The 14,434-nt window shown below is 42.9% G+C and overlaps 1 protein-coding gene across 6 annotated transcripts in view; it reads left to right on the forward strand.

Annotated features, from left to right (window-relative positions):
- The window catches only part of AFF2 (ALF transcription elongation factor 2), a 401,939-nt gene that overhangs the window by 224,410 nt on the left and 163,095 nt on the right, over positions 1-14,434 (forward strand). For all 6 annotated transcript variants that reach the window (XM_082207167.1, XM_082207166.1, XM_082207168.1 and 3 more), the window contains exon 4: positions 5,802-5,846. In XM_082207167.1, the coding sequence (XP_082063293.1) occupies positions 5,802-5,846 (45 nt within the window). The remainder of the gene's footprint in view (positions 1-5,801; positions 5,847-14,434) is intronic.

Genomic DNA, 14,434 nt, shown 5'->3' on the forward strand with positions numbered 1-14,434 from the left:
AGCTGCCTAATATATCAGTGTCTTCTTCTTGTCTGTTCTTGATGGGGTCCAGCAGCAGGTCAGCATCCTAAGGTAAAAGAAAGGCTTCTCAAAGTGAGCAGCAGTTGGGGAAAGAAAATTAATGGGAGCCAGCATCTGCTGATCTCTCCAACAATAAGGAATTTTCACGGCCAACATTTATAGAGAGGCACGAGATGCAGTCTCTGCAAGGAACCAGATTTCAACTTTCTGCCCTGAGATGCCAAAAATATTTCAACAGGAAATGCTAAAGGAAGTTGAACTTTGAATTATAATTTCAATGACTGTCTAGCAGAATGGATTAACGCTTTGGCACGGCACCTTTTGAGGCTATGGGTTGACTCTGGCAGGATAAAAACCTGTCTGTTTTGACAGATGAAAAAGGTCACAAGTGAAGCAATGTCAGGTGTTAGCCCAATCTTTAAAAAGGGGAGGGGGATCTGGATTAGGTGAAAGATGTAAAAAAGAAGAGTGAAAGAAAAACCTCCCCCCCCCCGATATATTAGTTGAGACATCAACTGGAATCTCTTCTAAGAACACTGAGATCCTTATTTTTTATTTTTAAAGAGATGCTAGGGATCAAATGAAACCCCTATCCCCCCCCCCCCCGGTCTTATTTACATTTGTGCATTGATTAAAGAGAGTTTAAGGGGGATGAGGAACATATAAGATGAGCTTTCAGGTATGCCTGGTTGCATCCCCCTCTTCAATATAACGGTTGTGATCCTGGCAGTGATGTAGATCTAAATGTTTGGAATGTCTACAGCTGAAATGACATTATGGTTGCATATGCAGTCTCCTTGGTTCTTGCCTCCAAGAGAGCTGTTTCTAGCAAACAAGAACCCTGATTCTAAGGGTATTTGAAGGACCAGTTTACACAGCTGAGAGGCAGTTTTCTTCACCTGCAGTGAGCAGTGAAGCAGGGGTGGGGGGCATTTCTTCCAATGCTTTAATTTCCCATGGAATATTTTCCATTTCATAAGTTAATTAGTAACAAAGAATGGATGCCAAATACAATATAATGGATGCCAAATACAATATAAGGCAAGCTTGGTAGTTTCAAAGTGTTTAGTTTTGTTTACTAAAATAGAAGTAAAAGAAACATTCTAAAATTAGGCCACTCCCTAGGGCATCTGAAATTTTTCAGTGCAAACTGAAAGTTTTCCAGTGCAACTGAGTCTCATTTGCAAATTACCACTTCTTGAGGAAACAACTATCTCAATACAAATGTTTCCGAAGAACCCACATTACTGGCAGTGAGGGTAGCATGTTTGCAAACACCCCCCCCCCATGCCAGGAGGTAAACTGGGCAACTGCCCAGGGTCCCATACCTTTGCATTTTTCTGTCAGATTGGTTATCTAATTTAATCCCCTTTAACACAGGTTTAAAGCAGCCTTCAACTGCTCAGAGACATCTGCATAGGAATTGGTTTGCATTTTGCAATCTATTTTTCAAAGTTTTCCAGCAAAAGAGAGAGGGGGAGGAATGTTGCCAGCTAAAACCTCTTTTGATATAAATGGGGATTTCCACTTAAAAACCAATCTGTCTCTGGACAGCCCAATAGCTGGAAGGCTTTCCAATAGAGTTGCAAAGAGCTTTTTTACAATCTTAGATTTGTCACAGTCGTGTGTCTGGTGAACTCACCTCATCTGTGCCAAAAAAGAACTACTTGGCACTCTGTCCTCAGTGGATTTTGGAAGGGACCGCTGATCTTCTTTGACTGGCCCAGCAGCAATTAGGCACACAGGCAAAGAGATTCAGTGAATTCCTTAGTTTCCTTTTTTTTAAATGTTTGCATTGGCAAACACTGACATTCCACAAGTAAAACAAATATGATTCATCCCTACCCTAATGCAAATTGGTGCTTGCTTCCAAATGTCACACAGATTTAGAAAAGGAAAAATGAGCCCACCCCCAATAATATAAGAAAGCAAGAAGAGCCATGCTGGAGCAAAGCAAAAGTTGAGCTAGTTCAGCATTATGTTCCCACAAAAGCAACCAGTTGCCTATGGGAAGCTCACAAGCAGGCCCTGAATGCAATCAGACTCTATTGCTCATAATCTCCCACATACTGCCTCTGCTGCAGGAGGAAATATATAGACACCTTGACTAGTAGCAATCGATAGCCTTCTTCTCCTATATTCACACAGCATTGTTTCTGTTCCACTGCGGTTCATCTTCCACCAAAAAGTACATTATTCAACCCACTGGCAAAATTGCGTAACTTATGTAATTTATGTAGTTAGTTATGTTCCACGTCAATTGCCATCATTCCACCTATTCATTCCAAATGCAAAGGAAACGCAATGCATATAGGAGAGGAGAGTAATCTAATTACTTATCATTTGTGGACTGAAAGCAACAACAGCAGCAGCAGCAGCAGCAGCAGCAAGTACCAATCATAATTGCTGGATTGATTTCCATTCAGGACATGAGACAACTAAGTAGATATTTGCAATTTCTGTTCGTTTATGTTTTTCATGCAGTTCTCTAACATCCCTATCTGTATCACAAAGTGGCTGCTTCAGATTACTTGATGTAATGGATGGGTGGTATCATTTAATTCAGGGTGGTGAATATTTGTTTGGTTTTTTGACCAGAGGTTCTCATTTTCCCTTGGCTGTGATCCTCCAGCAGCCACACCTTTAACAGCAGTCTTATGGTGGGTGTGACCACACCATGGGACAAACACACCCTTACATGCCCATACCACAGGGCACACATATCTACAGGACAAGAAGAGAAAGAGAGAGAATAACCCCCATACAGATCAACTGAGGAGGCTGCTACTACCCACTTCCTGCTCATCAGTTGATCAGTGTGAGGTACTAGTCTTCAGTTCTAGGCTAGGCAAAGAGGTTGAAGCCTCTCTTCTCACTCCAGCAATCTGATGGAGATTCAAATTGCCCACTCCATGCTCATGAGATAGATCATCTGATAAGTGAAGAGGGGGTTATTTCATGATTCAAATTTCCATTGCAGCAGTGGGCTGAGCAGAGAGTTTTAAACCTCTCTGCCAAGCCCAGCACTGTGTCTAGTTTGAAGGCAATTGCACTCATCACTGGCAAAATAAGTGGTCAAAGGGAAACGCTAGGGGTTCACCACTCCTGATATAATTGATTAGCTTAGTGAGATTAATTAAAAACTCATTTGATTGACTAGAAAGGTGCCTAGATTAAGTGGACACCAGATTTTAAAATACAAAGACACAAAATCATTGTGTCTAATCAATATAAACAATAAACTGCAGGTGGCAAGCACCATCTTAAAAGAGGTGTTCCTCTTTAGCTCCCCAGCAGGATGGAATTATTCTTTTCAAAAGCATGAAAGAATCCTTTTTGTTTCACAGCCATTATTTTCACTCATACCCAAATTGCTGCAAATTTAATTGATTAGCCAACTAAAACTCAGATCAACATTTCTATAATCAGGTGAAAGCCCTCTTATTTCACTCACAGAGAGCTTTGCCACTATAAAATCACCCAAAGCAATGTAAGAAGACATGTAGCAATAATCTGCCACAAAGTGCCCAATGCTGATTATATTTTCCATATGTAAAATCCTCATTAAAATAAAGAATAAATAGCACTGCTATTACAATGAGGCGACTGCCTTTCATAGCGAGTGGAAACCATAGCTCTGTTTCTTCTTCCAAATTTTGCCTTGCATCTACAAAAGGGAAAAAGGAGATCTGACACAGAGTTGGACATACTCATTTGTATAATATTTACCTTCTAATGCAGAAGGTCCTAGTCTCAAACCATGGTTTCTCAAGACAGGATTAGTATAGACTATTTCCTGAAACCCTGGAAAGCCACTCCAAGTCAGTTCACAAAAAGGTCCTCCGGGGCTCTCTATATCTGACCCTCAAGACTCTCCAAATCCATACTTCTCACCATCCCTGCTCTGTGCCCTTCCAGAGTGCTTTGCCCAGAATATATCCTTGAACCTTGATATGTCCAGTACTTGATTGGATGGAAGATGGAGAGAGTTGTGAGTGCCCTTCATAGCTGCAAGCTGCTTCCCAGCCTAGCTGTTTTGGGGTGACATCAGCTGGTGGCTAGGGGGTGGATTTCAGCCCTGCTGGGTGCTGCTTTGCCAGTCCAATTTTACAGGTGGGGGAGACCAACCCACCTACCAGTTGCCTAACATCACCATAACACCAGATGATTGGCAGGTGGGTGGCCCCACCCAGCTGTCAAAAGGTAGCCCACAGTGTGAGGGTGAGAGATAAAGATCTGGCCTGCCAGACCAAAAAGGTTGACCACCTTTGTCATACACTAATATTGCAATGACAGATTTTATGCTTCTGCATTTTCAGAGCGTGGGAAGTGGTAGGAAATGAATAGAGGCTAAGCACTCAATTGCTGGCTGTTGTTTAAAGAGAGAGCCAAGTGGTAATTTTGCAACGATCACATCTCAAATATTTGGCTATTTCACAGGTCGTAAAATGATTACTCTGAAACTCTTTGCTTATCAGGGTGACATTGTATGTTGGGTGACCCTCCAAAAATTGGAGGTTATCTTACCATTCATTTGAAATGCAAACTGAATAGAAAATCTATAGCTTATTGCCCTGTGTTTTAAAGTGAAACCAGGCACTCTACTGACCTCCTATTTACATTTCCTTGAGAACAGGGCAGGGGGAACAGCAACCATAAAAGCTATCAAGAAGCATTTCACAGCAAGCAAATTAATTGGTTTTTACTGTATTTGAATAGAGCTATTGTCAAATAAAACATGCCATGACAGTTAATAGTGTCATTTAGAGGCATAAAATTATTGGCTTATTTGTTATTGGATAAAAACAAAGGCAAACACTTTGTATTAGGAAGTTTTAATGTGTTTAAAATCCTCATTAGGGATTTATGGACATTCTTGCTTAGCAGAGTGCCTCATTAATTTGAGGCTAAACAGTTACAATTCTGTGTTACAATTCCAGTATTTCGGTATGTGGGGGTGGCGGTGGGGTTTGTATGCGTGTTTTTTGTGTTTCCAACTTTCCTGTTTTCTTTAATTAGATCTTGCATTAGAACCTGGGCTGCACACTGCTGGAAATGTAGAATTTAATTAATGCAATTTATAAATTGAATGGAAGTGAGTTATTTTAGGATCTCCTTCTCCCTTTACATTTTAGGGAGCAGTTAAGAAGTGTGATGTGTGAGCACATACAGATCTAAGAGTTTTTCGAATCTCAGGGAAGGCTAGAGACCTCAATAGTGAATACATTTAGCAGTGTCTCTTTGCATCAATAGATCAAAGTGGTTTAATTGGAAATGTAACTAAAGAGGAGGTAGTAAAAATCCTGTTGAAATCCAGACTTCTTTAGCTTTTTAAGTTATGCATTGTAGCAAAGAAGGACTTCTTCAGCTATTTTACAGCCTCAACCAGGGGCAATTAATATAATCTCACCACCATTGCCATCCAAAAGCAATTATAATAATGCAACACTTCTCTTGCACTGCTTCAATTTATAAAGTTGACTTGGAAGTAGAAATTGAAGTTTGTTACATTACTAAAGTCTATTCTTCTTTTATCCGTTTTTGTGGATATTTTTTACTTCAAATATTTCAACCAGATTGTTGACCAGAGCTGGTTATAGGGAGTATACAACTCCCTTGTTGCAACATCTCCATTGGCACAATTCAAAGTTTGTTTGCTTTCACATTGACTGCCTGCTGAATTTTAAATGGTTGTAACCTGTCCAGGAACCTATGGGTGAATGGAGGGTAATACATTTAATAATAGTAATAACAAGAATAATTCATTTCTCCCCTTCTAGGTCAACCTTCTCAGTGAGTCCAATTGTGTGGATGACATATTGCGGGTAAGTTGAAATGTTTCCATCTGTTATCACTTGAAAACCCGTGGAGCGGGGGCAGCTGATACTGTTGCGAACTTAGATCTGGTGCAAATCTCTGTTCATGCATGAAGGTTACTGGGTGATTTTGAGCCCAATCCATCTCCCTCAGACTAATATAATGGGTTGGAAGGGAAGTAAAAATAAACAAATACATCAAATTGAAGTCACCTAGTGCTAGTCCTACTCAAGGTAGACCAATTCAAATTATTTTGCATGACTAATTTAGGTTCATTAATTTAAATGGGTTTACTCTTAGGGTGAGTAGCACTGGGTGCAACCATCGAGCTCTGTGGAAGAAAGGTGGTGTGCACATATAATAAATCCTACATACTAAAAGCAAACTCATTCTGCTCTGTATCCTCATGTAGGTAAAACACAGCTGGGAGGAGGAGGGCGGCGATCAGGCAGGATTTCCCCCTTGTGTCCCCAGCCTCTGTTTTGTGTAATGTCTTGCCTATTAAAGGGTTATTGAGTTGTTGAAACTTGCTCACTATTTTGTGACATTTTGCATGGTCCTAGGAATGGTATTGCCCAACTGTGCATTTTGGAAAATCAGCATGGACAAAAAGTATCTTTGGATAATAACGACATCTATACCATGGTCCTAGAGGAAAGCCAATCATAAGAGACTGCAAGGGAAGATGTCTATACATTCTCCATTCCATTCCACTAATTCTCCTACTTGGAAAGTCTCGGTTTGGGGCCTTGAAATCTAGTGCAGGAACATTCATGGCAGTGATGGGGAACCTTTAGACATCCAGTTGTTGCTGAACCTTTCAGCCGCCAAATATTGATGGCATATTATCCCTTGCCATTGGCTATGGTTGCTGGGGCTGATGGGAGTTATAGTTCGGCAACCTATGGAGAGCCAAAGGTTCCCCACACCTATACTACTGTGCACAGCAATCTGCCCAGCCCAACACCAGACACACATTTTGACAAATTTAAATCAGCCCAAAGAACCATTTACTACCCCCACATAGAGGCCTCTGGGGAAATATTTTGCACAATGGCTCCACCGGGTGGAGGCTACAACACTTAGAGACACCACATGTATACTGAGCATCGTCAAGAAAAGTATTTATGTCACTTCAGAAAACTCTAAACAACATAAGACAAGCCTGCTGGATCAAGCCAATGCCCTATCTTGTCTAGCATCTTGTTCTCACAGTGGCCACCCAAGAACATTGGGGAGCCAGCAAGCTAAGCATGAGCGCAACCGCATTCTTCTCCACTTGTGATTCCTAGTAACTGATATTCAGAGGCATGCTGCTTGTGACAGGGGAAATAGAACATAGCCATCATGCTTGATAGCCATCAATAGACTTATCCTTCTGCCTCCCGCGGGAGCAAGTTCTATAGTTTGACTATGCGGAGTGTGAACGAGTACTTTCTTCTATCTATCCTTGATCTTCCGGCGTTTAACTTCATAGGATGCCTGTAAGTTCTAGTGTTACAACAAAGGGAGAAGACATTTTTTCTCTATCTACTTTCTCCACACCATGCATAGTTTCACAAATGACCTTTCCATCCAGTGCAAGAGATCCACATGTTACATATTGTGCTCACACCTTTGCCATCCAGTAATGAGAAACAGTTCCAATGAGAATGGAGGAGGCTGTGAAGTGAAAGGCAATTATGAGTGTGGACTTCCTCTTGGTTTGTTCTGATTTGTTTGTTGGTGAGGTTAGAGGATGTTGCACCAGAGCAAGTGTTCTCTCACACTTTCCATGGCATTTCCCTGCCACTTTCCTTATTGCAAAAAGTCCAATCTGGACCTGCCAATCCGCTACAATTGCACACCCTGAATTTGTTGGTGTGTGATTGGACCCCATGTCAAAACAGCTGCAGTCTGGGAACTCCCCGAGTGTCTCAACAGATACCCACTCTAAGAACAGCACTACTCTAAGTTAGGAACACACATTCAGCTTTTGAACATTTGAACAAATAGCTGGACAGGTGTGATATTAATTAAAAGCTCTGTAGTCTTGAGCAAAAACAAAACCTGCCGATAATTAGAGTAAAATGACTTGAGTTAAATGAACAAAAGGCTGTAATTTATTCTCTCCTCTCTCCTTCTGATGACTGGATTCAAATCTAATGACATTGGAGAATATGTAAATTGATCAGCAGGTGAAAATGCCCTTGACTGAGTAAATTATATGCGGTATTACCTTTCTCGTAGCATTTGAAAAAGCGCTAATCGACTTAATATGTACCAGCCATAGCTAAGGTGACTTGTTCACAAAGCAAAATTAGCCCACTAATAGGTTTATCCCAACATCCCCACCTTCCTTGTCACCCTATTCATTGTTTCCTCTTCTGACTTATATTAAAAAAAGGAGATGCTGGAAAACTGCATAAGATGAGGGTGCTGATTGCATTTTGAAACACACCGGCATAGTGTCTAGCAGGGCTGCTCACAAGCCATTTCAATATTTTCTCGTAGAATCCAGAGGTTTTGCTGGGAAGAGGTCGGGTAGGGGGGCAGGAGAGGAGATGATCTGAATTTCAAGTGACTTTACGGACGTCATTGGGCCTGGGAACAGCAAGCCACCCAGCATAGTAAATCATGCAAGCCTGTCAAATGTAGGAACACCTTGGGAAGGATGTGATGTCAAATATCAGTAACTTAGCAACCTAGCCCTTTTGCTGTCTGAAGAATGAGTAAGAATGGGCACTTTCCAACAGAAGAGTAGATAAATCAACCCATATGCCAGGAGCAGCCAGGGCTACAGACGGGAGACTTAAGGTCTTTGCACTACTGCCTTGCATGGTGCAAGTCGGAGAGAATGAGAGCCCTGTATTGTGATGTCCAATTGGCCCATGGCATTTGGAAGGACTATATGGGCATCATGGTCAGGGCAGCGGGGGGTGGTTTCCTGGATCTTCAATGCCCCAGGCTCCTCACCTTGTCTCTACCTAAGGCTTAGCACCAGTGCTGGGGAGAACTCTTCGGCAAATAGTTTTAGAGCTAGAATAGAAATGGTGTCAGTTCCTGGCACTCTAGGGCAGCTGCCAAGGACTCAGGGCCCTGAAAGGGTCAACTGACAATGCCTGTCTTGGGCTGTCATTACACAGCACTTTGATAAGCACCATAACAGCAATGCCTGGCAATTAAATCCCCATCACAACCATGCCCCAGAGCAAGATGGACACTCTGGGCAGGTTGATACATTTAAATGGCAGCAGCAAGTCTTAGGTGCTCTTGGGAGGGTTTCTGCTGCTGCCACTGCCATATGCCATCAGGGAAGCCCACAAAAGGGCACCTCAAAAGCTGAAGGAGCCCCTAAGGAAGCTCCTGCCATGTTGGGAGGCAAAGGTCCGGAAGCAAAGGAAAGTGCGGCAGCATAGCGACATTGACTCTGCATGCATAATCTGTACTTATGTAGAGCCTTTTCTTACTCCAGATAAACATGCAGACAGCAGAGGATGTGGCCGCAGCATGTGGCATTGTTAGCCTGTCCATGCTGCAGCCCCCTCACATGTTCTTTCAACACATGGGTGGGTCATTAGCGGGGCGAGGGGACCACAGTTATGAAAAACTTTTATCCAAACATATTCATAAGCTGCCTTGGAAACCTCAGTGACAGAAAGGCAAGTTACAAATCAGATGGATGGATGGATGGGAGACCATTTCATTGTTCTGACCTATCCCCCTAGAGTTCCCTGTTTTGGCAAAGGTTTAGTGAATTTCTGCTGCTGGCTTTGTGCTGTTCTGAAATTAATATGTGTTTGTTAGGACCTCTAACCTTTCGTGGTGGGCAGCATTGTGGCTGGGCATCTGGGCCACTGTAGTGACCCAGCTCAAGGGTGGGGATCGATGCCCCCTCTGTGTCTGCCCCGGCCGCGTGACCCCTGCCCAGCCAATCTTTGCCAGCAGGGGGAGTGGCTGTAGGTAATTTAAACCGTGGTGCGGCTGGGGGCTTCCCTCTCTTGCCTCCTTGCCAGATCTCCCTACCCACATGCCCTCTTTTTAAAGCTTTGTTATGACATAACCTTGCTATGGACAAATGTCAGCTGCCTTGTTGTTGGGGCTGGTTAGGAATTCTTCCACTTGGCGAATTGGCACCTGCCATTTGGTTTTCGCCTACCTAGTAGTAATCATCACAACTTTGTTAGGTTAGGCATTGGGTAAGCCTTTTGTAAATGGAGAGGGAGTTGTAGCCTCCACCTGCCCCTCCTCGTTAAGGGTATCCTGTTAAAGGGATCCGGGGGTGTGGATCCTGGCCAAAACCTGGACGTGGGCTAGGGCCATGCCATGACCCCAATGGGGACCCTTCAGTGTGCTCTTATTTGATATAAGTCATAGGGCTCCCTCTGTCGGTGGTTTACCCTTAGTGTGACTCCCTGCAGACAGGCAGGAGTCAAGATATAGCCTGGCTTCACCCAATGCCTAAACCAAACTGCTCACATCTGCAGCCAATAAAGTTATGGCCTGTTTTAGCCCATAATCCTAAACACTCGTGTCAGTGTGTTTATTATTCAGCAGGGTACTGCGGGGCACGGGGTCTTGGCACGCAATTAGATTTCTTGCCCCAAAGTTCAGGGATGATGGGAGATGTAGTCCAGCAACATGTGGAAGGTCACATATTCTCCTTCCCTGTGCTGTTGGCTTGAGACTTCTGCCTGGCTGTCTTGGAAAATATGTTTTATTGTTTGTGCAGAAAGGAGACAGAATTAATGGAAAGCATGACCCGTCAATGACATATGTAGGTCAGGCACGGAGAGTCTGTAGCCCCCTGGATGTTGTTGGATTCCAACTCCTATCAGCTTCATTGAGCATGGCCAGTAGTTATCAGGTATGGTGAAAGTTGTAGTCCAACAATGTGGGGGTACCAGGTCCACCAATTCCCTATCCAACATGTAGATGTTCTTGGAGGGGAAACTAGGGTTATATCCATCACTAGTCCTACTCAGAACAAACCCACTGAAATTAATAAGCATGGCTAACATAGGCCCATTAATTTCAGTGGGTTTATTCTGAGTAGGACTCGGCTGAGTACAACCCCTTGTCATAAGAGGCAATTTTTCCTAACATCTTAGTCTCTATGGATTTATTTCAGTAATCTTTTCTTGTGGGCTGGGTGAGGCAAGGATTGGAGTAGAAACTGATCTGTCTAGCTTGGCAATTTTTGTGCTGCCAGAGGATTCCCTGACACAGGAAAATTGCCCTTTGGCCACATCTCCCTTGTTTTACATATGCTGCGTGTTCCCAGCTGTGCAATAATTAGACATTGAGGGGGATGGAATCTGTCCCAGAAAATTTATATTCTGTGTCAAACACTAATCATTTGTACAGGTGTGGAGATGATGATGATGCAGAGCTTAAGACAATGCAGCATTAGGGTCACATAAGTAGATCTCAGCGAGGCATCATAAATCTGGCCCAGTTTCATTTGCTCGGTAATATTTTCGATATCCCCAATATGCTAGACAAATCAGCAGTGGAAACTGAGATGTAAAGGCTAGTAAAAGTCCACATCAAGACTGGCTCAGCTTCTTTGCATGGAAGAGAGAAAGAGAGAGAGAGAGACAATTTGGAATGCAATCCTATGGCCCCTAAAAAATGTATCTTAGAGGCACCTCACTTGCTTTTTGAGCCTTTGAACTGGAGATGCTGGGGACTGAACCTGTGACCTTTCTAGCAACACCCCCTACATATTCTACAGCATGTACCTCCAGACTGAAGTTGCTAGAGAGGGGTTTGTTTCCCCCCCATTTTAAGCACTTGGTTTTTGGTCAACAGTCCTTCAGTCAAAAGAAATATAAATTAACTAGAGACCTCTGTTTTCTGTTCCTTATCAGCTTTGGGCCAAGACTTCCTATATATAAAGTCTAAGTCCAGAAGCAAAGATATTTTACAAGGAGCAACATATTTAAAGATGGGTGTTAGCTGGCAAACCACGTGTGGTCTGCACATCATACAGAGCAGATGTTTTTAAAAACTAACTGAAACTGTGTGATGGTGCCTATCAGCAATGGGGAATGCTCTTATCCCCAACAAAAATTAGGGATTGGTCAGGAAAGTATTGTTTTCTGTAACTGAGTTTTTTGGGAGCACATTTGTCTTGACTCTCTGGTTCAAGATTCCTTGCCAGTTTTTCTTTTAATACAAACACTTCTTCACCACTGTAGATAGCATTACATCCTTGCATTGCTTATTGACAGAACATACTCTGCAGGCTGGTTGGCAAAACTCAAAGGCCCACTAGCCATTAGTTTAAAATAGCATGAGACCAGACCTAGAGTCAATAACACCTTTGATGTTATGTTTCCCCTGAAGGCATTTGGAGAATTGACTGGAGAGGAGAGAATATGCCCAGTCATTTTGTTGTTGTTGTCAGAAAGGGCCAGCATGAACCTGAGAAACACATTTACTTTGTTTTGTTTTTAAATGTATATATCACTTTTCCCTTTTCCAGTTGCTCAAAGTGGTTTGCAACAATAACTTGGGAACAAATGCAAATCAAGTAGCCCAAAGAAATCCTATCTCAATACAAGAGAATCTTAGTTATAAGAATATCTGATAAACTGTTGTAGAAGGTTTCAACCATGTCTCTGAGCAGCCACACTGAGATCCCTACACCAAGTGTTTACTGTTCTTCTTGTTCCAAAGACAACAAAGTCTGTTGACTAGAACTCAGTCAGCAAGTATGCTCAGCTGGAAAATGGTAACCTTTGAGGTATTGGGAACCAGACTGGCCCAGAATGAACATGTGGCAAACATGGGGCAGATTTCAGTATGTCAGCTAGAATTTTCAAGCAATGAACAATGACTGGAACCACATGCCTGGCATGAATTCTGCTTTTTGTGAAGTTTGGCAGGAGAGCTACAGGGACTTAGGAATTTTTTTTCCAGCCCAAGGGCCATATTCCCTTCCAAGCAATATCCTAAGGGCCACATACCAGTAGTAGGTGGTGCCAGAGGCAAAAGTAGGTAGAGCAACTACACATTTGTACAATAGGCTAGGTACTACACAAATTACTACATCCTGCTATCTTCTAACCTGTGTTGACCACATTGACAGATGAGTGGGGCTTAAAAACTGCTGGTCATGTGATGTCACCATGATGTTAGCTGAAGCATTTTCCTTTGCCTGTGTGGTTTGAAATCAAAGCATATGGTCAAAGGCATCGTGTCCTGTGGGTTTTGCTGTAAGCACAGGTCAGCTGATCGGTGCTTACCTCACTTCTTTATCTGTCCCATAGAATGTCAGGGTAGGGCAGGAGGGTGGGACTTGGAGAAAACAGCCTCATAGGCAAAATTAGGAGGCCTTTCTAGGCATGATCTAGGTGTGCACTTGAAACATCTTTGAAGGCAGTGTGCCCTAAGAAACAGGAAATGTGATGCTGTAGGAAGCCCTGAGGGGAGAATGGTGTTAAGATCCCTTGAAGCGCAGGTGCTCTGCTCAGATGTAAACCTGGAGCAGCCTGCCACTTTTTCTCTTTCCCCGGCTTTCAAGTAACGACAGAAAGTGAGCAGTACTCTTGAGTTGCTCACTGGAGGCCTCTCTCCAAGAAAGTAGTGATCATTCTTCCTTATTTCTTCGCCTGAGCAATTCTGCCTTTGTCACTTTCAAAAAGAAGTTGTCATGATCCCTTCATTACCATTTTTCTTAATGTGATAAGTGAACACTACAAGGAAGCGATTGCGTCTGAAAAGGGAGAATAGTCCTCAGAAGCAGTTCTACTGGCTGTTGCTCTTTGAAAAGACTTGGGCTGGGGGATTTTGCTAAATGCGTTGTTCTGTCTCCTTTTGCCAGTGTGGAGTTGTCATTTCAGGGCATATCTCTCTCTCTCTCTCTCTCTCTCTCTCTCTCGGAACATGAGTTATCCTTGTAAGAAAGAGAAAGAGATTGCTACATTACCAAGTCTAGCCTTTGTATCTCTCCAGCAAAGCGAGATCAACAACTCCATTTTGTAATTGCTGGAACTTGATAATAAATTGCATGTTGCACTGGGGGTAGGAGGGGGAAAAAACAGTGTTCTTTGGCAGGTTTACTCCAGTTCCGCTTTGTATGATAACTGGTAATTGTCACTGCTTGACACTTGCAGGAGTTATGAATAACATTCACTGCTTAGGGCTAACTAGTGTAGTAATCACGGTTCTTCTGGGTGGTCTTTACATGGGCGTCTATCCAGCTTTTTCTGTGTGACCCCCTGATAAACTGTTGCTAATGAACAGCCTGCTAGTGTTTGATGACCAGCTGGAGGCAACAAAGGCAATGCATGCTGTAGTAATAATTAAGATCTGTTCTTTAAAAGAAAGGAAGAAAAAAAGTCAGGGTTCTCAAAGCCTTCCTGAATTTCTCGGCAACAGTATTTTGTGCCCTCTTGGCTTGCCCTGGCTGGAAAAACATGATACTTAAGAGAAGACGGTGAAGGGTTTGTACCTGTGTGACTTTAGTTTAAGAACATAGGACAAGTCCCACTTGATCAGGGCAATGGCCCATGTTTTCACAGATGTCTAAGGGAAGCACACAAGCAGGACCTAAACATAACAACATTCTCCTGACTTTTGATTCCCAACAACTGGTATTCAGAGGAAT

Source organism: Podarcis vaucheri, assembly GCF_965113315.1.
Source record: "Podarcis vaucheri genome assembly, chromosome: Z".
Taxonomy (NCBI): Eukaryota; Metazoa; Chordata; class Lepidosauria; order Squamata; family Lacertidae; genus Podarcis; species Podarcis vaucheri.